Genomic DNA, 22,632 nt, shown 5'->3' on the forward strand with positions numbered 1-22,632 from the left:
TCCAGCATGCTAAGCGAGAACTCTACCTATTTGAATTCTACCTATTTTTCTGAGCCACAACCCTAGCCCCCATGCAGTTTTGAATGTTTATGTGTACTAAGTTTTGCATTTGCCTTTCAATTGGTGCATTCTTTTTTTTTTTTTCCCTTCAGATTGGTGAATTTTAATGTGTGTGACTTTGCTAAGCAAGGGTAAAAAAAAACAATGGAAAACTTTCAACACCACTAGGGAGTATGCAATTATATACAGCTACCACAAAATACATTTTGGCATCAGTAGGCAAAATTAAAATCATGCACACATGTCATATGGCCCAACAACTCCACTTGTAGTTACTCTCAGATAACTCCCACATCTGTAGAGAAGAAAACATATTCAAGAATATTTCTGTAGCATCTTTTATAATTGAAAGGGCTTAGCTTCCCCAACTATCCAGCATCAATTGGTGCATTCTTTTAAAGGTAGTTTCTTGAAAATTCCAAAAGAAGACTTGAATACATTTGATGGTAAATCATAGGGGTGTTTTCTGTTCTAAAGTTAAATTGTGAGGTATGAAAGTTGCTAACATCCAGAAAAAGTGTACAGAATTACAATACTAATTTGATGTCTCTTTTAAGGTCAAACTTTGATGATCTGGCTCAGAAAGCAAAAGGGCTAACAATATAGACACAGCTACACTTTTATTTAAAATTAAGGAGTGTGGGCTTAAATTTAGACTGTTTTAGTTTGTTCAAGCACAGTATTATTCCATATTTCTATAAATGTGTAATCTGAAATTCCTATTTGGATTGATGTTTCACATTCCACATTTATAACCAGGTCAATATCATAACTGGAATGAGTTTTCTCTCTTGGCTTGCCTTGCAGTAACAATGTCGGAGAAGACCATAGTAATGATTTATGTTAAAAATCACTTTTGTATCCAAGCAAATATGTCTTTTTAAGCAGTGTCTGTTGCATACCACGTGGCCTTTTTGAGGGTTAATTGTGTTGATTATTTAGGGTGATTTTTTTTTTTTTTTTGGAATGGATCCAACTCTCAGCCAATTAAAGGGTGTGCAGGAGCATGGCTGCAATTCCGCACACTAGGACTTGTAGCAGTTTCTTTTTTTTTTTCTTCTTTTTTTTATTGGTTGTTCATATTTAGGGTGATTTTAAAATGCTAGAATCATTTAAATTTTAGATGCTTCTAGCATTATGAAGATGTATGCCAAAGAATGTGAATTGATGTTCTTGAAGAAAGGATTTTGTCCCCAAAGGAGCATGATGACCCAAAACAACAAAAACCTCTTGTATTTATACAGTGTTTTAAGCAGGCACTGTTATAATTTTAGACATTTTCAAAATGGAGATATAAAATAAGCTGTTTTGCTGACTGTATTTATCTATATTCTTACTTCCTACCCCCCACTATGTTGCTCAGGCTGGCCTCTAGCTCCTGGGCTCTAGGGATCCTCTTTTGTTAGCCTCTGGAAAAGCTGGGAATATAGGTGCACACCACTGTGCCAAACCATGCGTCTATTTTGATAAATATACTTAGGGCAGAATTTAGCATATGTATTTATGTAAGGGAAGGCTCCTTGGGGTGTATTTGTATGCGTGTGTATGGTGCTAGACATCTAACCAGGGTCACACACATGCTGGGCAAGCACTCTACCACAGAGCCATATCCCCAGTCTTGGAATGCTACATTTTAAGAATCCTCCAATATTGAGTTCAAGATGTATTACCCACAGAATATCTAAAAGATAAAGTAAATCCTGATGCCTAATGATTTGAGAAGTAATTATAATCATTCTTGAATCAGTTTATCTTTTAGGAGAGAATATAAGAATTCTTTGAATATAATTATTGATAGTATAATTTCTCTTTTATGTAGTTGCCCTTTTTTATTTATACTGCTTTGCACTTTTGCACTCTACTTTTTCTCTAGTATGGATTTATAGAAAAGTTATGCTTATCATTTTTATTCCTCGGGGAGAAATGTCATGACCATTCTTTGTATAAAGTTATTTTACTTTAATTTGAAATTTTTTGTGTTAGATTTGGGCATGATAACATTTGCAATAGGCTATATAGTATGATAACCTTGTTTAAAAGGATGTCCATTTGAAAAACATAGTTCATTTTGAAGAAAACATGGAATAAATGAAGCAGTATGTTACCTTGGTAGACTTATAGGTAATTACAATGGAAATGGGTTGTGTTGGATTCATTTGATTTGTGTTTGACTTTGTAGCATTCCCACATCTTTTTTTATATCATAATAATTTAGGTCACCTGAAGATAAGATTGCCTTTTGCTTTATTTATGAAGTCTTCTCAGTAACAGAGTCAAATTTAAAACAAAAAACTGTCTTTTTTATATTCTAAGCCAGTAATTTCATTGCATTAAACATTATAAATGAATTGTCTGTTGGTCAACATGGTAGTCCTGCAGTAAATAGTCACCCTGGGGAAGTTCTGTTCTAGGGAGTTCAAATTATGTTTTAAACTTCATGAATGCAGGTTATTTCATAAAATCAACTTGGTATCATGTGCTAGATAAACATTTGTTGAACAATTGATTGAATGGTTAGAATTTTCATTGTTGTTCCTGTCCATTTTTTTTCGTGTCAGGTAAGTACTACTAAATATTGAAGGAAAAAAAAAGAACTTTTACAAGGAATTGTGAGAAAATTCTACAAACTGTGTTATGCCAGTGTCCTTCAAATTTTAAGAGTACCTTCACTGTCCTACTTTCATGCTGTGTTCTTTTTTTTTTTTAACTCTTTACCTCTTGGTAGTTTTTATTTTCATCTCTCATCTTAGTTTTTTCCTATTCTCTCCTATTCCCATTGCTACTGCAGCTTTTTTTTTCTGTCTCACTTGCATATCATTGTGTTTCATTTTGCACTATTAATAAAAATTTTTAATTTTAATTGACAGGTTATTGTATTATAATTCTGGTTATGCGCAATTTACTAATTGTTAGTCGGATTATTTTTATTTTCATGTTTTACTTGATAATTGGAATTGTGAATCTCAAGTGATAGTTATTAAAAACAAAAAGGAATTTTGATGTATAATCACTTGCATGAACTGCATTCAAATGGTATATTAAGTATAATGCATTACTGCTTACTAGGTTAAAATTGAGTATTTTTAAAATATTCTAAATTTTGAATATTAAGTAATCTTAGAATTCAATTAGTTTATGCTTCCATTTTGCAGATGGTGATTATATTTAAAATGATCTTTATTATTTATCAATTCTTTATTTGCAAGTCCACCTACTCACTAAAGTGTTATCTGTAACCCCCAAATCAATACTTGAAACACTTTCGTGGTTATTTGTGGACATGTGCAGGGCAATGAAAAATTTGAGTTAGCAAAGTACAAATCACTAACTGAGGTCAAATAAGGCCACACTGTTCCTTGTTTCAATCCTCATACTATAAACAAATGTCCTTTCCTGGTCTACGTAGGTTTATGGTTTTTTTACATTTTGTGCTTTTCCTTTCCTTAGGGATTTCTCTATTAAAACTGGCCCCCAAATATTATGGTGAATTCTGTCCTATATACAAGAAAGCTATGATATGACTTACAGGGCCATTGTCTGTGAGTGCAGTATTAGTAGACGTCTTTAAAGAGAAGTACACATAAGATGAGGTTTTGTATCAGTTTGTCTCTAACCCTGCATTTCCTTTAAGAGCAGTAGTTTAATATCCACTAATTCAGTGTTTGTGGTAATTTTATAGAACATAACTGCCTTGAATAATGAGAACTGAGCTGGGGACAGTGGTACTCACGTGTAATCACAGCTACACAGAAGGCTGAATAGGAGGATCACAAGTTCAAGGCCAGTCTGGGCATTCTTTAAGACTATCTCAAAATAAAAAGAGTTGGTGATGTACCTCAGTGGTAGAACACCCCATATTCATTCCTCAATAGTAGAGGAAAATAAAATACTTAAGTAGCAAGTTAGTTGGTATATTATAGTGAATATTAGAATTAAAGCAAAATCTAATGTGTTCTGAAAATTTCTTTAACTTTTTCTCTTTTGTTACTGAAATGAGTGAAAACATTGTAAATAATTCAAATCAATATATAGTTTTAAATTGCCTTTTTCTTCCCGACTCATTTCTCATCACCAGGAGTAATCTCTAGTAAAAGTCTCATATATACCCTTATGTAGTGTTTGGGGAATTTTTGTTTGTTTTGTTTTGTTTTTTATCAACATGTGTATTTATGTAAATAGGTTTCTTTTGAAGAATGAAATAGTTATATTCTGGTATTTGCTTTTTAAAGTAATTTAACAGCAGGTATTGGAGATTTTTCAGTTCACTAATCAGTGAATATAGTAGTTTCACCAGAAGGTTTTAAAAAAATATTAATTTCTTTGTTACAAGAAATTAGGCTGAAAGTCTACAGTATCTGTTTATTTTGCTTGAGTTTATTTTGTTTCTTCTGTAAAGTGATTTTGTTTGGGTATTGGTTCAACTGCTGTAACAGAAGCTGGAAAACAGGTTTATTTAAGAGAAGTTTATGTCTTCTCCAACAAACTCTAAGCTAGTAGCAGTCACTACAGTAGGGTAGTTCTCAGGAGTCCAAGTAGTGCTTTTAGTCTTTTTCTGCCATCCCCTAGAATGCTGAACTTTGAAATGTTGAAAATTCTTTATTACCACCAGGTTCAAGTTCAAGACTGGGAAAAGGAGAAAGAGTAATGAAAAACAAGTAGCTTCATTTTAAGAACATGACCTTGAAGTTACAACTTGTTGGCTGGAATATAGTTATTCTTCATGCCAAGAAGCAAGGAAGTCTTAGAAAGTAGTCCAGGTGGACAGCCATGTATCCAGCTAAAGCATAGAAGCTTCTGATAACTAAAAGGAAGGAGAGATGAACATTGGGGCACCATTATACAGCACTGAGTTGGTTTTTCAAGTAAGGAGTAAGTGAAGAAATGATCATTGATATCTGTAATTTCTACAGAACAGTACAGATTAGCCATACTTGTGCTAAAATTTTGCTTGGTAAATATCCACTGAAAAATACTAATCTGTGCTTGGACTAAAACAGGACCAAGTTTATGTAGTGTTTGAACCATATGTAATATATTTTCCTTTTATTTGATTTTCATTGTCTATAAAAAGTATTAACATAATACTTCCTTGTGGAGAGAGATCCCTTATTAATAAACTTCAGCCATCTGGAATATTATTAAGGTATCCAGATATTAAAAACTGTTGGGGACCAGATTTTTTTCATTAGATTGCTGGGGATCAGACCTAGCAGCAAGCCCTGTGCCCTGAGCTACATCCCCTTCCCATTATGCCATTCTTTAAACAGTCTTACTTTTAAATAGAATTGACTTTTGGGGAGGGTACCAAGTATTGAACTCAGGAGCACTCAATCACTGAGCCACATCCCCAGCCATATTTTGTATTTTATTTAAAGACAGGGTCTCATTGAGTTGCTCAGCACCCGCTGTTGCTAAGGCTGAGGCTGGCTTTGAATTCAAGATCCTCCTGCCTCAACCTCCCGAGCTGCTGGTAGAATTGACCTTTTTTATGCTTCTGTTTGTCAGAATACATACTTAATAAACCTATATGTGGGAGGCTGACATAGCATGTGACCAGCGTTTGCTTCCCCTCTTGATCCAAGTGGCACTGCTTCCTTCTCCTCTTGATCCAAGTGGCGTTGTCGGTCACCCTGTGATCTGGTTGCTTAAGTAACCGGAGGCAATAGTCCCGATCTTTAGGGTAGAGAAAATACAAATGTGTCTGTGTGCATGGGCTTGCCTTCCTACATCCCCAGGGATTGAGTTACCTTACCTGTCCTTGTGACCCTGGTCCCCTTGACCTTCATTGAATGGAAATTTCTAAAGAATCTGGAGTCCCCCCAATAAAAGTCCACTCCGAAACGTGCTCACGCTCTCTCTCGCCAGCCTCTTGTGAGATTCCTCACTCTCCCATTTGGGGATCTTGAGGCCAGGGGCAGAGAAGCCATCACCAGGCTTGATTTAAAGGTAAATTGTATATCTGTGTTAATTTTGATGCCTTAGGAATTTCACTTGAGCAACCTCTAGTTTAGCTATCTGCACAGGTTGTAGATGGCACCTTTAACTTGTTATACTTAATTTATTTATATGACTATCTTCTTGAACAAACTCTTCTTGGCCATAGACCATATCTTATTTTGGTTAGCACAAGAACAAATACGTGTATACTCAATATGTGTTTATTGACTTAGTAAATGGCTATGCATTCTAGTCTAAAAAATTTGGATATTATTGAGGAAATGGAACCAACTAAGAATATTTTATTGTGATGATTTATTTTTATCAGTTGCTTATTTCATTTTATCTTGAGCATCAGAATGAAGATAGGATCTTTAAAAAAATGACTTAAATCATTCATGAGAATATTCTAGAAATTCAAATGAATCAGAAAACCACTTTAAAGGGGCTAGGGATGTGGCTCAAGCGGTAGTGCGCTCGCCTTGCATGAGCAGGGCGCTGGGTTCAATCCTCAGCACCACATAAAAATAAAATAAAGATGTATCCACCGAAAACTAAAAAATAAATATTAAAAATTTCTCTCTCTCTCTCTCTAAAAAAGAAAGAAAGAAAACCACTTTAAGGCTCTTTTCTGTTCATTAAAGTATTATTAAAGTAATACCTTGGGCTAGGGTTGTAAGTCAGGGGCAGAGTGTGTGCTTAGCAGTAGGGAGGCCCTGGGTTTAATCCCCAGTATCAAAAAAAAGTAATACCTGTTCATTATCAAACTTATTGATATAATTATGTAGTCTGAATTTTTTTTTCTATAGATTCATATAGATTGTTATTTCTATGGTATTAAACCAAAGTGATCTCATGCTAAACATACTATTTACAATTTTTTTTACTTATATCTTAAACATCTTTTCATGTGAATATGTATGCATCTGCTTTATGCATTTATCACTTCATAATGTACATGTATCATTTCACTTGTCTGGTGAGTGAATATTAGATTTCCTTTTAACTATTATAAATATTGCTGCAAAGAACATTCTAGGATATAATACTTTATAGTTCTAGGTGTGTTTTTAAAGTTCCCAAGATAGAAATGCCTGACCAAAGGGGTATGTACTTTTTGTCTATGCGTGTATGTGTGTATGTTTTATTGGGGAACCCAAGGCCTCATGCATGCTAGGCAAGTACTCTACCACTGAGATAAATCTTTAGTGTTTTTGTTTGTTTCTTTTAGACAGAGTCTTGTTCCATTGCACAGATTGGCCTCAGACTTACCATTCTTCTACCTCAGCCTCCTAAATGGCTGGGATAACAGGTGTGCACCGCTGTGCTCAGCTAATTTATATCTTTGTCTATGCTTGATTCTATTTTTAATTTTTTAAATTGGAGAATATAAGAAAACATGTCATATATATAAACTTTGTATATTTTTCACAGCCTCAGTAAATTGCTATAATCATCCTGATTAAGAAACTGAATATTACCAATAACTCAGACGTGTTCTTTGTGCTCTAGTCACTGCCCACTCCCAAGAGTAAATACTGGATATTTATCAATATATTCTATTGGTAAATATATTCAATATATTTCTAATAGCATAGATTAGTTCTACCTGTTTTGTTTTGCTTTTGCTTTTGTTTGTTTGTTTTTACTGTACCAGGGGCGCTTAACCACTAAGCCACATCACCAGTCCTTTTTTACATTTTATTTAGAGACAGGGTCTTGCTAAATTGCTTAGCACCTTGCTAAGTTTCCAAGGCTGGCTTGGAATCCTCCTGCCTCAGCATCCTGAATTGCTGGGATTAAGGCATATGTGCCCAGCCCTGTTTTTATATTTTATAAAATTGACTTTTTATTTTTGTGAGGCTTATAGACAAAAATATCGTTATTTTAACTCATATTTATCTTTTGAGTGACATGCCAAAATCTCATTTATAGAATCTTTGTTAAGAACTGTCATTGAAGAATTTAGAGTAACTTATACCAAACAAGCTAAAAAGGATCTACAATAGTAGTTTTTAAAACTACATTATTTATCAGATATTTTCCAAATATTTTCACCTACTCTGTGACTTACTATTTTCATTGACTTCACAGTATCTTTTGAATAGCAGAAGTATAAAGTTTTACAAATGCTTCTTTCCCTCACTATTACATCATGATATTCTTATGGCAGTACAGTTCATTCTTTTGAATAGTTGCATAGCATTCCACCAAAGAATTTATCACAGTTTATTTGGATTTTCTCTTCCTGAAACAGTCGTCTCTAGTTTTTTCCTATTGTAAATAATGCACCAAGATTCATTGTAAAATTCAACTTGAATTTTAATTCCCATAAATTATTTTAAAATAGAAACATTTCATCCTTATAGGTTTTGAGACACACTTACAACCTTAAATTTTGATATACAGTTTTTCTTTTTCAAATATATAATGGAAATGTTTAGTTAAAATTATGATATAAATAATTGCTTCCTTTTTTCTTCTATAACCCTATTGCTTTCTTCTTGATTCAGTCATAGCAGGCATATTTATAAAGCTAATGATTTCTCTTCATTCCTCAACTTGTATGACTTATTTTATTTAACTACTCTCATAGTTTGTTCAATCCCTATAATGAGATTATAATATTACCTAGATAAATATTTAGATTTGTGAAAGACCATATTCACAATATCGTATTAGTTTTTTTTTTTTTTCTTTTCAAAATTGGATGGCATAAACTGGTGAAAGGGGAACTTGATGTTTTTGTTTTGTTTTGTTTTGTTTTAGTTTTTCTTATTATTTTAATGCTGTTTTATTTTTTCATGACAGATTCAAAAGCTTTGTGACCGAGTAGCTTCATCTACTTTATTGGATGATCGAAGAAATGCTGTGCGTGCTCTCAAATCATTATCTAAGGTCTGTAATGCTTTGTAGATTAAGTTCCTTAAGTTGGATATTTATTACTTTAATAACATTTTTCTTTTTTTTATGTGTAGAAATACCGCTTGGAAGTGGGTATTCAAGCTATGGAACATCTTATCCACGTTTTACAAACAGATCGGTAAGTCTCTGACTTTCCTTAATTTTTCTTGAAATTTTAATTAATTTGTTTTAGAGTTGGCCTCATTATTCCAAAAGATTGACACATTAAAACTATTAAGATTTTGACCCTTAGTTGCCATTTTATTGGAAACTAAGTACAAGCCACTGAGCCAAGCATTGCGATAGACATAAAAATAAGATGAAGAAACTGCTCAGGGTTTGAATTGGGCAAGTTAATTGTTTTTGATATTCCCTAGATGTACTATACCATAATATTATATACATATTACGGCATATCAGTTATCTAGACTTACTATTTTTTAAGGAAGTAAACTATAGATAAGAGTGAAGTATTAAATTTCTCTTCAGAGAAAGATCACTCAGCCTAGTTTTAGCTCTTTCAGTTTCTTCTTAAGAGATTTTATCTGCATCTTTAGTTTTAATTACTACATTGATAGCTTTCAATCTTACCTCTGATCAAATATGTCTTTCAAGCTTTAGTTGGTTATCCCTTCTGACACACCAATATCTCTCAAAGGTACTTCAAATTCAATATGTTCACAGTTAATTTATCTCTGGTCCTCGTGCTCCTAACCCTTCTTTGCCCACAATTGCCTTTTGCCCTGAGTTCTTCCCAGTCAGTAGTACTTTTCCATTCAACAAGGGTTTATGCTGAATTTCATCTCTCTCTTTAACCCATTATTAGACCAAAAAACAACTGGAATCAATGATTTTCTATTTCCTTTATTGGCCTTACTTGTGGCTCTCAGTATTTATTACTTAAACTATTTCCATAGCCTTCTGCTATGTAACAAATAAGTTAAAAATTTGGTGCCTCTTTGGGAACAAATTTTTACCACATGCACATGAGATACAGCACTAAACTCTAGGATATATAAAGAATTAAAAAATCTTTACACCAAAAAAAAATGAAAAAAATGTTTAACATCTCTAGCAATTAGAGAAATGCAAATCAAAACTACTCTTAAGATTTCATCGGGGCGGGTGCCTGGGGTTGTGGCTCAGTGGTAGAACACTCACCTTGCACATGTGAGACCCTGAGTTCGATCCTCAGCACCACATAAAAATAAGTAAACAAAATAAAGATATTAAAAAAAAAAGATTTAATCTCCGGTCAGAATGATAGCTATTAAGAAAACAACAATATGTGTTGGCGAGGATGTGGGGAAAAGGCACACTCATACATTACTGGTGGGACTGCAAATTGGTGCAGCCAATATGGAAAATAGTATGGAGAATCCTTGGAAAACTGAGAATGGAACCACCATTTGACCCAGCTATCCCACTCCTCAGTCTATACCCAAAGGACTTAAAAACAGCATACTACAGGAACACAGCCACCTCAATGTTTATAGCAGCACAATTCACAATAGCTAAACTGTGGAACCAACTAGATGCCCTTCAGTAGATGAATGGATTAAAAAAATGAGGTATATATACACAATGGAATATTATTCAGTATTAAAAGAGAATAAAATCATGGCATTTATAGGTAGGAGTTGGAGAAGATAATGCTATGTGAAGTTAGCCAATCCCAAAAAAACCAAATGCCAAAATGTTTTCTCTGATTTAAGGATGCTGATTCATAATGTGGTTGGGGGGTGGGGGCATGGAAGGATAAGATGAACTTTAGATAGGGCAAAGGGAAGGGAGGGGACTGGGGGTAGGAAAGACGATGGAATGAGAGGGACATCATTACCCTAAGTAATGTATGAAGACACAATGGAGTGACTCTACTTTGTGTACAACTAGAGGTATGAAAAATTGTGCTCTATATATGTAATATGAAGTGTAATGCATTCTGCAGTCATATATAGCAATTACAATAAAAAAAAAAAAGATTCACCACAGAAGTTTGTTGTCTTCTGCAGGAAAAAAAAAATTGGTGGCTCAATAAATATTTATTTCCTCAATTTCTATGGATCAGGAATTGAGAGTCTTAGCACTCAAGGTATTTTAGGAGGTTACAGTAAAGATAACAGCAGGACTATAGTAATCTGAAAGCTTAATTTGGACTGGTGATCTCATTGAAAGAGGTTCACTCATACTGCTTTTGGCAAGAGGCCTCAGTGAGTTGGGCATGGTGGCACATGCCTATAATTCCAGAGGCTGGGGAGGCTGAGGCAGGAGGATGAAATGTTTAAGGCCAGCCTCAGCAACGTAACAAGGCCCTAAGCAACTTAGTGAAACCCTGTCTTAAAATAAAAAATAAAAATATCCGGGATATAGCTCAGTGGTAAAGAATCCTGGTTCCATCTCCAATACAAAAATAAATAAATAAATAAAGGGGTCTCAGTGCCTTATTGTATTGTTCCCTCAATAGGGCTGCTTGAGCATTCTCATGTTATGGCATTCTCATGTTCTCAACATTCTCATGTTGTGGCTTCAGAACAAATAATACTAGAGAGAACAAAGAGAAAGCCAGTATGCCTCAGAAGAGAGCCAATTAATCTTAGAAGTCACCATCAATCTCTCCACATTTTGGTTGTCAGAACTAAGTTAATAAGTACAGCCTGCGTATAAGGGGAGTAGTTGTATTAAGAGTTTTAAACATAACTTAAACTACCACCACCTCCAAACTGTATCTTTGCCTCTGATTTCTTTGTCATCTAACTATGTAATGCATTTTACTAGCTCAATCTAATGTGATATTCAAATTTTTGAGGCAAATAATGTAAAGGTCTGTGTATTGCTTTAGCAGTCCAACTATAGACTGTTTTTTGGTTATAATTCAGTAATGCTTAACTTCTTATTCATACCAGTTAGGATTTTTCTTCTTCCTGTACAGCATAACCCAAATTAACTACTTTTTCAAGGCCAAGTTAGTCTCATACATTTGAATAAACTCACTGAATTTGTCAGAACTGTATTATTAACATAATAGTGGTTAATTATGTTAGGTGGAATAATCCACACCCTCACCCACAAAGATGTCTACATTCTAAGCACCAACATCTCTGAATGTTACCTTAGATGGCAAAAGGGACTTTGTAGATGTAATTAAGAACTTTGAGGTGGAGATATTAGCCTGGATTATCCAGGGGCACTTGTTGGATCACAAAGGTCTTCACAGGCAAAATAGGAAGGCAACTATTGCTGACTTTGAAAATGGAGGAAGGGAGCCATCAGCCAAGAAATGTTTGTGACTTCTGGAAGAGCTGGGAAAAGAAGCAGATTAATATAATATAATGATTATACATACTTACAATCTTTGTTTATCTCATGTGTTTAAATCATATGTGCATTTTTCACTGAGTCTTACAAATTTCATAATGAAACAATTGCCATCTCAATATGGGAAATAAAATGCTACCTCTCACAGTGATCTTTATTGCCATTTTTATTGCATAGCAGAAAATAAGTAGATATTCTTGATAAAGGTTAAATAATAGATTTTTAAAATTATTACATATTTACTGTGTGCCAGGTTCTGTACTTTTTTGTGCAAAATTCTTCTTTTCATTGCCTCTGAAACTTGCCTAGTTTCCTGTTTTCAAAGTGTTCTGTGAAGATTTTTTTAAAACTTCATTGAGTGTAAAAAAATCTATATTCTGCAGCCATCTTTCCACATGTCCTCATCTTAATTACTATTGCATGTTACTTCTCCTGACCTACATAAACACTCAGAATTCTTCTATTGGATGCTCTTTATCTTTAGTATATCACAAAAAGTTGTGTTCCCTCTCTTGGTATGACCTGACACCCATCTGGCCATGGGTCTGATTCTCCTATCACTATCTGAAAAAGAGACTGCTCATTCTCCTGACTCCTACACTCAAGGCCCACTGATATTCCCAAACCAGGACACTTCAGTGGTTTTGTTTTCTTTAATTAAGATATAATGTATATGTCAAAAATTTTCCCCTTTTTCATTGTACATTTCAGTGATTTTAGTCACAAAGTTATACAACAAACATCACTGTCTAATTTCAGAACATTTACATCAGAAAGAAATCCTGTATCTATTAGTTCTCATTCTCTATTCCTTACTCCCCCCAGTACCTAGTAACCACTAATCTACTTTTTTATTTGTACCCAAGATTTGAACCCAGGAGTGCTTAACTACTGAGCCACATCCCCAGTCCTTTTTTATTTTGAGATAGGGCCTTGCTAAGTTGCTGAGGCTGACTTCAAACTTGTTATCCTCCTGCCTCAGTCTCCTGTGTTGCTGGGATTACAGGCTTATGCCACCACACCCAGTTCTATTTTTCTGTCTATAAATTTGATTATTTGGGACATTTCATTAAAAAGATGGAATCATATGTTATATGCTCTTTGTGTCTGGCTTCTTTCACTCATTTATTTTAAGGTTCATCCATGTTGTAGCATGTATCAGCACTATTTCTTTTTATAGCTGAATAATATTCAAAGTGTATTGATACTTACTACATTTTGTTTATCTATTCATCAGTTGCAATTATTTCCATTTGGGGCTATTATGAATAATACTGCTATGAACATTCATGTGTTCATTTTTGTATGGATACACACTTTCAATTCTATTGGATATATATATAGGCATACAGTTTTGGGTCATTTGATAACTGTAGTTAATTTTTTTTTTTTTTTTTAAGTACTGGGGATTGAATTTAGGGACACTACCACTGGGCTATATTCCCAGCCTTTTTTATTATTATTATCATCATTATTTTTTATTTCAAAACAGGGTCTCACTAAATTTCTGAGGCTGGTCTCAAATGCCTTGGTCTCCTTAGTCTCTGGGATTATAGGCATGAGCCACGTGCCTTGCTGTGGTTAACTATTTGAGGAATCCCATACTGTTCCACAGAGAATGTACCATTTTACATTTACACCAGCAATATATGAAAGTCCAATTTTCCCATGTCCTTGTTATTATCTTTTTTTTAATGGGCATACAGTGCTATTAATTTCATTTTCTGAATTTGGTTTGATTTACCTTTTCCTAATGACTAATGATATTGAACGTCTCTTCATGTGCATGTTGATGGTATGTGTGTCTTTTTAAAGAATTGTTTATTCAGATTCCTTGCCCATTTTTAAAATAAGCTTATACATCTTTTAATGTTGAGTTACAGAAGTTTTCATGTATTCTGGATACAAGGCCCTTTTTAAATATGTAAGTTCTTTCATTTTGTGGATTGTCTTTTCACTTTTTTGGTGGTATCCTTTGAAGCATAGAAGTTTTTAATTTCCATGAAATGCAATTTATCTGTTTCATCTTTTGTTATGTGTGATTTTGGTGTCATATTTTAAAAAAAAACATTGCCTAATCCAAGATTTTGCAGATTTATGCCTGTATTTTCTTCAGAGTTTTATAACTTCAGCTCCTGCATTTAGGTCTTCATCCATTTTGAGTTAATTTTTATAGAAGGTGTGAGAAAGGAGCCCCACTTCATTCTTTTGCATGTTCATATCTAATCGACCCAGTACCATCAGTTAAAGAGTTGATTCTTTCTTTATTGAATGATCTTGGCCCCCTTGCAGAAAATCAGCTCAAATAATTACTGCTATTTATTTCTGGATTTTCAGTTCTATTCTGGTGATCTATATGTGTATCATCCTGTACCATGCTGCCTTGATTACAGTAATTTTGTATTAAATTTTGAAATCTGCAAATATGAGTTCTTTTTTAAAAAATATCTTTATTTTGTTTATTCATTTTTATGTGGTGCTGAGGATCCAACCCAGTGCCTCACATGTGCGAGACCAGTGCTTTGCCACTGAGCCACAACCCCAGCTCCAAATATGAGTTCTTAAACTTTGTTGTTCTGTTTTTTTTTATTATTGCTTTCTTCAACATTATTTCTTAGTATAGCAAAATAATAAATGTCACTGATAATAGATGGAAGGTGAAAATTGTTTGTTGTTGTTGTTATTGTGTGGTGTTTTTGTTTTTTTTTTTGGGTACTAGAGATTGAGCACAGGGGAACTTAACCATTGAATCATATCCCTAGCCCACCTCCCGACCCCCGCTTTTTTTTTTTTTTTTTTTTTGGTACCAGGGATTGAACTCAGGGGCACTTGACCACTGAGCCACATCCTCAGCCCTATTTTGTATTTTATGTAGAGACAGGATCTCACTGAGTTGCTTAGCATCTCGCTTTTGCTGAGGCTGGTTTTAAATTTGCGATTATCCTGCCTCAGCCTCCCAAGTCACCTACCCCTTTTTTTATTCTTTATTTTGAGATAGGATCTTACTATCTTTCTTCAAGCCTCACTTAGTTGCTGAAGCTGACTTTGAACTTGACAATTCCCCTGTCTCAGCCTCTGGAGCTGCCGGGAAGAAATGCTATTTTAATGAGCATTTGTAGAAGAATGAAAATGGCTGAAACAGATATGTAAATACTTCTGCCCCAACCCCAGTTCCTCACCCTAAAAACAAAATCACACTACCTTAACAAGTTTCATTAACTAAACTTACATCCAATGAGGGAGACATTGAACATTTTCTAAGAATTCTCAATGCCTTGGAAATATATTCCTAAAATTGTTTTTAAAGCTTAATATAAAAATCCCAATTCCATTAAAGTTATGTTGATAGTCTTTTTTCTAAACATACGTACTAGGTGAAGAAGATCTAAATTTTGGTATATGTCAGGCTTTCCACAATAAACTTATTGCCATTATTTGCCAATTTTTCATTTTCTAAATGCTTGCAAAATGAGCTTGCACAAAAAAAACTTTAACAGAGAAGAAACATGTAAGCTCTTCAAAAAGTTATTACTAAAATGTATTATTCACATGCCTGTGTGTAGTGTATTAAAGGCTTAGTAACTCTAAGACCCTGGCTAATCACAGCAAATTGAGGGAATGGGCAAGATTTTCTCCAGCTTCAACAGCCCATTATAAACCTAGGGCTAGTGCTGAAAGAGAGAGGCCTCAAAGCCCCATTACCAGTTCATCAGCACTCTTTATACAGGAAGAGTATATAAGTGTATAAGTGTGAAACTTCAAATACAAAGTCAATTACTTCTGAAATAATGCTGAAATAAGCATCCATAACACAGCAGGCTACAGGCATATAGGATATATAAGGGAGCTAAAATTACAACCCAAAGTAAAGCTGGGAAGAATTCCAGGTGCTGGCTCAATCTCCAAATGAGTTTTATAAATACAATTACAAATTATTCAGTTTACATTAATGGACCCTGAAATGCAGTTTTCTTTAGATCTGTTTATGATGCCCACTTGGAGACTCTCACCTCTGACCCTGGGCCACAGAGTTCTTCCAAGATCTCCATCTTTGTTTTTTGGCTATTCTGAATGCAATACCTTTCCATATGACCTTTTATTATCAGTTTGTCAATTTCTGCAAAAATGGCAGCTAGTGTTTTGATGGGTTGCGTTGAATTTATATATCAATTTGCGGTTTATTACTGTATTAACAATATTGCCTTTTTCTATCTATGAACACAGGGTATCGTTTTATTTAGTTAGTTCTTGTACACTTTTTTCAACACTATTTTGCATTTTTCAGTGCATGAGTCTTATGATTTTTAGTAAAGTTTATTTCAAAATATTTAATTATTTGTACCAATCTTCTTGATATTATTTACACACAATTTTCTTAAATTCACTTTCTGATTATTCAGTGGATTTTTGTATATTCCTTGTGTCTTGTGACTTTGCTGAATTTATTAGTTCTAACAATTTTTTAGTGGATTCCTTAGGATTTTCTATGTATAAAATATGTCATCTATGAATAGGTGTAGTCTTACTTTTCCTTTCCAATCTTATATGTCATCTGTGAATAGGTATAGTTTTACTTTTCCTTTCCAATCTATGTACCTTTTACTTCATTTTCTTGTGTAGTATTCTAACTTGAACTTTCGTTTCATTGTTGGATAGAGATGGTAAGAGATAGAGGTGGTAAGCTGGAACATTGCTATCATATTCCTGATCTTAGAGGGAACGCATTCATCCTTTCATCATTACATATAGTTGTGAGGTTTTTGTTTTGTTTTGTTTTTGGTGGTGAGGGGACCTGTATTTCACTCTTGCTACTACTCTAAATGCTGTCATCATCCTACATGATTTCAAAATTTGACTGTCAGCACAACAAAAATGTTATACATCCTCATTTTATAAATTGTATAGTCACCCTAAGGTTTTTTTTCCTTAAGAGAATAAAGTGTGGTGAAGGTAGTCCAACTACATATAATACTATATGTCTATGTGATAAACGGAGGGGTATGTAGCTATCCACACATACATAAAATTAACCAAGTTGTGCTAATTTTGTTGCTTTTGAAGTTAGATTTATTTTACATCTTTATTTTTTATTCATTTATCTCATTTTTGGTACTAGGGATTTGAGCCCAGAGATACTCTGCCACTGGGCTATATTCTCAACTCTTTTTTATTTTTTATTTTGAGACAGACTATTGATAAGTTGCCCAGGCTAGTCTTGAATTTGCAATCTTCCTTCTTTAGCCTCCCAGATATAGTCATGCATTCAATTTCTGGCTACAAATTGATAATTTTTTTAGAAATATATAGAGACAGGGGTGTGTGTGTGTGCGTGTGTGTGTGTGTGTTACTAAATGGGATTGTTCTATTAGTTAATTTTTGGGTTAATTTTTTTTCACTTGGCATTGTATCTGGGTGTTTTAATTACTTTGCCATTAAATATTCTTTGAAAATATAGTTCTTCCATTGCTACCTTAAAGTGTATGGATTTGCCATAGTATTTTTTAAAATATTTTTTTAAGTTGTAGATGGACACAATATCTTTATTTATTTTCATGTAGTGCTGAGGTTAGAACCCAGTGCCTCACACATGCGAGGCAAGTGATCTCCCACTGAGCTACAGCCCCAGTCCCGCCATGGTAATTTTTTGTTATTGAACATTTAAGTTGTTTGCACACTCTTTGTAGTTTGCGCACTGATATTTTTAATATTAGAGCATATTTTTACAAGTGGAATTAATGTTTCCTTTAGTCTTGCTGAAAACTGTCTAAAAATGATCATAACAGTTTACACTCTAACTAGCAGTGTATAATAATTTCTTTTTTTCAGTTCGGATTCTGAAATAATAGGTTATGCTTTGGACACATTATATAATATAATATCTAATGATGAAGAAGAAGAAGTAGGTAAGTTCCCACTTATTTTACTGTGTTTTTATGCAAAAGTTAACTGGGTCGTACCAATTTTGCAGATTTTAAATTGGTGTTTATTTTACAAGTTTATTTATTTATTTTTCTTATTATTATTATTTAATCACAAAATAAGTAAGCTCAGCCCTTGCAAATGTCTTTAGGATGATTGTTTTGTGTGTGATTTGGGAAACTATGAGGAAATGGAATAAAATCTTTTCTTGAGTGATATTTCTCTCTTTGTATTTGGTTTTAGGTAGTGTGCAGATTAGCCAATTTTGAGTTAAAAACCACGTTTGGCTGTTGACTGGAAATTAACTGTTTTATATATGTGTTATTATGATAAGCATTACAAAATGAGGATTTTTTCATAATAAATTTTTAAACTTTTTACTTATGTTAGTTTATAGCATGATTTATTAAGTTTATAAAGCTTTTTTCCATTTACATTGTCTGGTTGGTGTGAAATTATATATATATATGTAAATATATATATATTTTGGTAGCTGTAGATAAACAGCATGCCTTTATTTCATTTGTTTCATTTTTATGTGGTGTTAAGGATTGAACGCAGTGCCTCACACGTGGTAGGCAAGTGCTCTGCCACTAAGCTATAGCCCCAGTCCATGAATCTGTTTGAATCCACACATTTGTTTGGTACATTCTCCTTTTCCTTTTTTGTTTCAAATATTTGCATACTTAAGGTAGTCTGTTGTTAATTTTATTGTCACTTTGTGAAACACTTGACTGAAAGTCTGTATATTTTGTCTATATGTTTTGTTCTATATGTTGTTTTGTTCTGAAGTATTATTTATATTTTATTCTATATATTCTATATTGTTATTCTATATAATCTATATGCTCTTTATTTTATTCTATAAAATAAAATTCTGTAAAGTAAATAACACTTTAGACAATAAAATTTTAGACAATTTATTTAAAAATATTTGAATATGCACACACACACACACACACACACAAACACACACATGTATGTATACATGTTTACCTATCTATATTCTTTTTTTTTTTAATAAATCTTTGCTGCTGCTTCTTTTTTTTTTTTTTTAAGAGAGAGAGAATTTTTTTTAATATTTATTTTTTAGTTTTCGGCGGACACAACATCTTTGTTTGTATGTGATGCTGAGGATCGAACCTGGACCGCATGCATGCCAGGCAAGCGCGCTACCACTTGAGCCACATCCCCAGCCCTACCTATCTATATTCAGTAAGAACTGGAAGATTACCAGTTCAGAGACCACTTATGTATTGATATTATCCCTTTGGTTAGAATTATAAAATGATATTTATATTCAGTATCAATATTGATGTTAAAATTCTGAGTAGACAAAGCATAAAGAAATGTAGATATATGTTGATCTTGTTCATATTTTATTAAAATAAAAGTAGAGCAGAACTATATGTAGATATAAAATTCATAGAATACTAGTAATAGGAACATGTAAAATGAAGTTGTGTTGAATACTCTCAATTCCAAGAAGAGAAAATGAAATGCAATACAAGTGTTCAAACATGCTAAAGGAAGGCTTTCCTTTTTATTTTTTCTTAGTTATTTCATATTAGAAATGTAGCTTTTCTTCTTAGTGTGCAGGGAATAACTTCTCTCTTTAAAAAAAAAAAAAGTGCATAGTAACAATATTTTGTAGTTAGGTAGTTTCCCTTGTCACAATCTTAGAATATAATCATGTTTAGTACCTGCTTTTTCTGTTTTCCTTTTTGTATTTGGGCTATTTTTTTTTTTTTTTTTTTTTTTTTTTTTTTTTAGCATCTAAAAATCCTTTGTCTAAAAGAGGAAAAACAATTCTTTATATAAACAGTAGTAGAATAAATTTTTGTAGGATTTTTCTTCTGAAAATTTACTCATTCTGAATCGATTTTTAGAAACTAAATATTGAGAAATGTATCCTTTAGTTATTGATACTTTATTTACTGTTTCATTGAAAGGTAATTCTTAGCAGACATAATAAATCCATTTTAGAGTTCTTTTCCTTGAGGGTTACCTTAATTTAGTGATAAATCTGTTTAATGATCCTAAAGATATAGCAAATGCTGTATCTTTTAGGGTGTCTCAGCTATTTGACTAAAATGAGTATTAGTCTCTTAATTTTCTTTTTTAAGCTATTTTACATGTATACAACTACATTTTTATAAAGCTGTTTTATTACCTACTTGTCTTTTATTTATTTTTGTCTACTTTTTCAGATGATTTTGCAGGTAATAGATTGCATTTACATATGCATGATGCTTTTAGGCATAATTTTTAATAATAAAAAAGGACACTGTCAAGTTATGTTTTTTCTAGCTGGTAAAAAGTGAGATTTGATTCACTTGTGTCAGAATTCCTTAATTGAAGAGGAATATTTGATGATCTTATGTTAACTGTTATTCTTATCACTGCTAAATGTGTTTACTCTCTTAGAACACACACACACACAAGTGTTCTAGTGCTTTTAAAAATAAAATCAAAGCATTTTCTCTTGTAGGACAATTTGTCTAAATTATTTTGTTTGTACTTCCAAAAAAATTTTAGACAGTTTATTTAAAAATAATATTTGAATATGTATATACATATGTATCTATGTATACACATTTACCTATCTATATTTAATAAGAACTGGAAGGTGTTCCAGTTTAGAGACTATTTATATATTGATATTGTCCCTTTAAAATAATGCATGCACAATAATATTCTAGTTACCGACATTTTTTACATTAATTCATAGAATTCAATTGTACTTTAGTGGAATGTCAAGTTCTATTTACTTTTTCTCATAATTAAAGTAACCAAGTTTTATTTTACTAATTTTTCTGAGATACTTAACTTCTTAAAATGAAGAATGAAATATTCTTGTATGAAATAGATTTAAAATGGTACATAACAAAGTTGCCTATACCTAACAGAGAAACAACAAAGAAACTAACTTACTGTATGTGGCATTGCCTTTTGCAACATTTGAATCCCTTGTTAGAAATCAGAACACCAGAGCAATGTACCTTGATTCTTTTCAAGCCATTTCCTTTTTGGAGAGTACAGATTAATAGTTGTTGTTTCTATTATTGTTTTTCATATTTATAAAGAGCTTTAAAATTTGCAGAGTCCTTTCATGTTCACTATCCCACTATCCTCATAGCAGTCTGTGAGGTAGGTGTTATTTTTCTCATTTCTAAAAATGAGAAAATGAAAGCCTAGAGACTACATAATTTATATAGTATCATTCAGTTAAGAGAAGAATGCTATTTTCTTACTGTCATTTTTTAAGTATTCCATAGATTTCTAATTGAATAAGTAGTGGCCAACTTTATTTTTTATTTTTCTGTCTAGATGCTTTATTAAATTGCGTAATTTACATAACGGGTTTATAGAAGGTTCAGACAACCATTTAAAAACTTGTTTAACTGATAGACCATAGTGCAAAAGAAGATTACTTCATATTCCTGCTCTCTGAATAGGACTACTTTTATAGAGAATCTATAATTTTGTTCTCTGTAATATGGGTTGTGAACTTGGTATAAAGTGGAGGTCTGAATAAAAGTCCAGTTATATTTTAAAATATTGTTTACATTTCAGGAAAAAACTACAACTATAAATAAATGTATCTATAGGTGTTGAATTAAAAGTGTTCAGAGGGATATAAGGACTTAAAAAAATGTAGTCTTTGATTTTGCTTATCTCTATCAAGTTTATTTTCATTGTAGTAACAAAGGACATTTCATTTTAAATTTTTCACTTGTCTTACAGTAGAAGAAGGTCATTTACTTTTACAGGTTATAATAAGTAGGTATAATATATAAACTATACCATGTAAAAAATAAATAGCTCTAGAATTTGCAATATAGTATACTAGATGAGAGAGTGTTTACTTAACTCCTACCTCTATGTGTGTGTGTGTGTGTGTACATAGCACATACATATATGTGTGTGTGTGTGTGTGTGCGCATATATATATATATATATATATATATATATATATAAAATAAAAACACAATTTCCAGTGGTTGTAATTTTGGTTTATAAGTTTTATATATAATTATTATAGTAGCTTAGTAGTCTTAGCTTGATTTATCACTACACCAAAAGCTTTGTGTATTAACTTAATTGCTTAGCTAATTTGGGGGACTTGTTAAAGTTGAAAGTGCTGTCATATGAAAATGCCTTAAATGAAATAGAGTGTATTTCACTAACACTTTTTTAATGCTTGACAGTTTTAAACTATAAAGCACCATTGATCCTTGGAATAGGACCACATCTTAGTATTTAAATTCCAAATTTAGATCTTAATTATATAACTGATAAGATATAATATTTTATATGATACATCCATAGAGTAAATCAAAGGTATTCTACTTCTTGCAAGGTTGTTAGCTTTTGCTCAGTGCAAACATTGAATTAAACTTTTTCGGCTGTTAGACCTGCATTCCTCAAAGTGTAGCCAAAGATTTCAGAGTGCTCTAAATTAAAAGAAATTCCTAATTACAAACATAATATGCA

The 22,632-nt window shown here is 32.7% G+C and overlaps 1 protein-coding gene across 2 annotated transcripts in view; it reads left to right on the forward strand.

The window, feature by feature from the left end:
• Positions 1 to 22,632, forward strand: part of Uso1 (USO1 vesicle transport factor) — a 72,018-nt gene that overhangs the window by 4,055 nt on the left and 45,331 nt on the right. For both annotated transcript variants that reach the window (XM_076864417.2, XM_076864418.2), the window contains exons 2-4: positions 8,809 to 8,895; positions 8,976 to 9,040; positions 18,043 to 18,119. In XM_076864417.2, coding sequence (XP_076720532.1) covers positions 8,809 to 8,895; positions 8,976 to 9,040; positions 18,043 to 18,119 — 229 coding nt within the window. The remainder of the gene's footprint in view (positions 1 to 8,808; positions 8,896 to 8,975; positions 9,041 to 18,042; positions 18,120 to 22,632) is intronic.

This window comes from Callospermophilus lateralis, chromosome 8, assembly GCF_048772815.1.
Source record: "Callospermophilus lateralis isolate mCalLat2 chromosome 8, mCalLat2.hap1, whole genome shotgun sequence".
In the NCBI taxonomy this organism is placed as follows: domain Eukaryota; kingdom Metazoa; phylum Chordata; class Mammalia; order Rodentia; family Sciuridae; genus Callospermophilus; species Callospermophilus lateralis.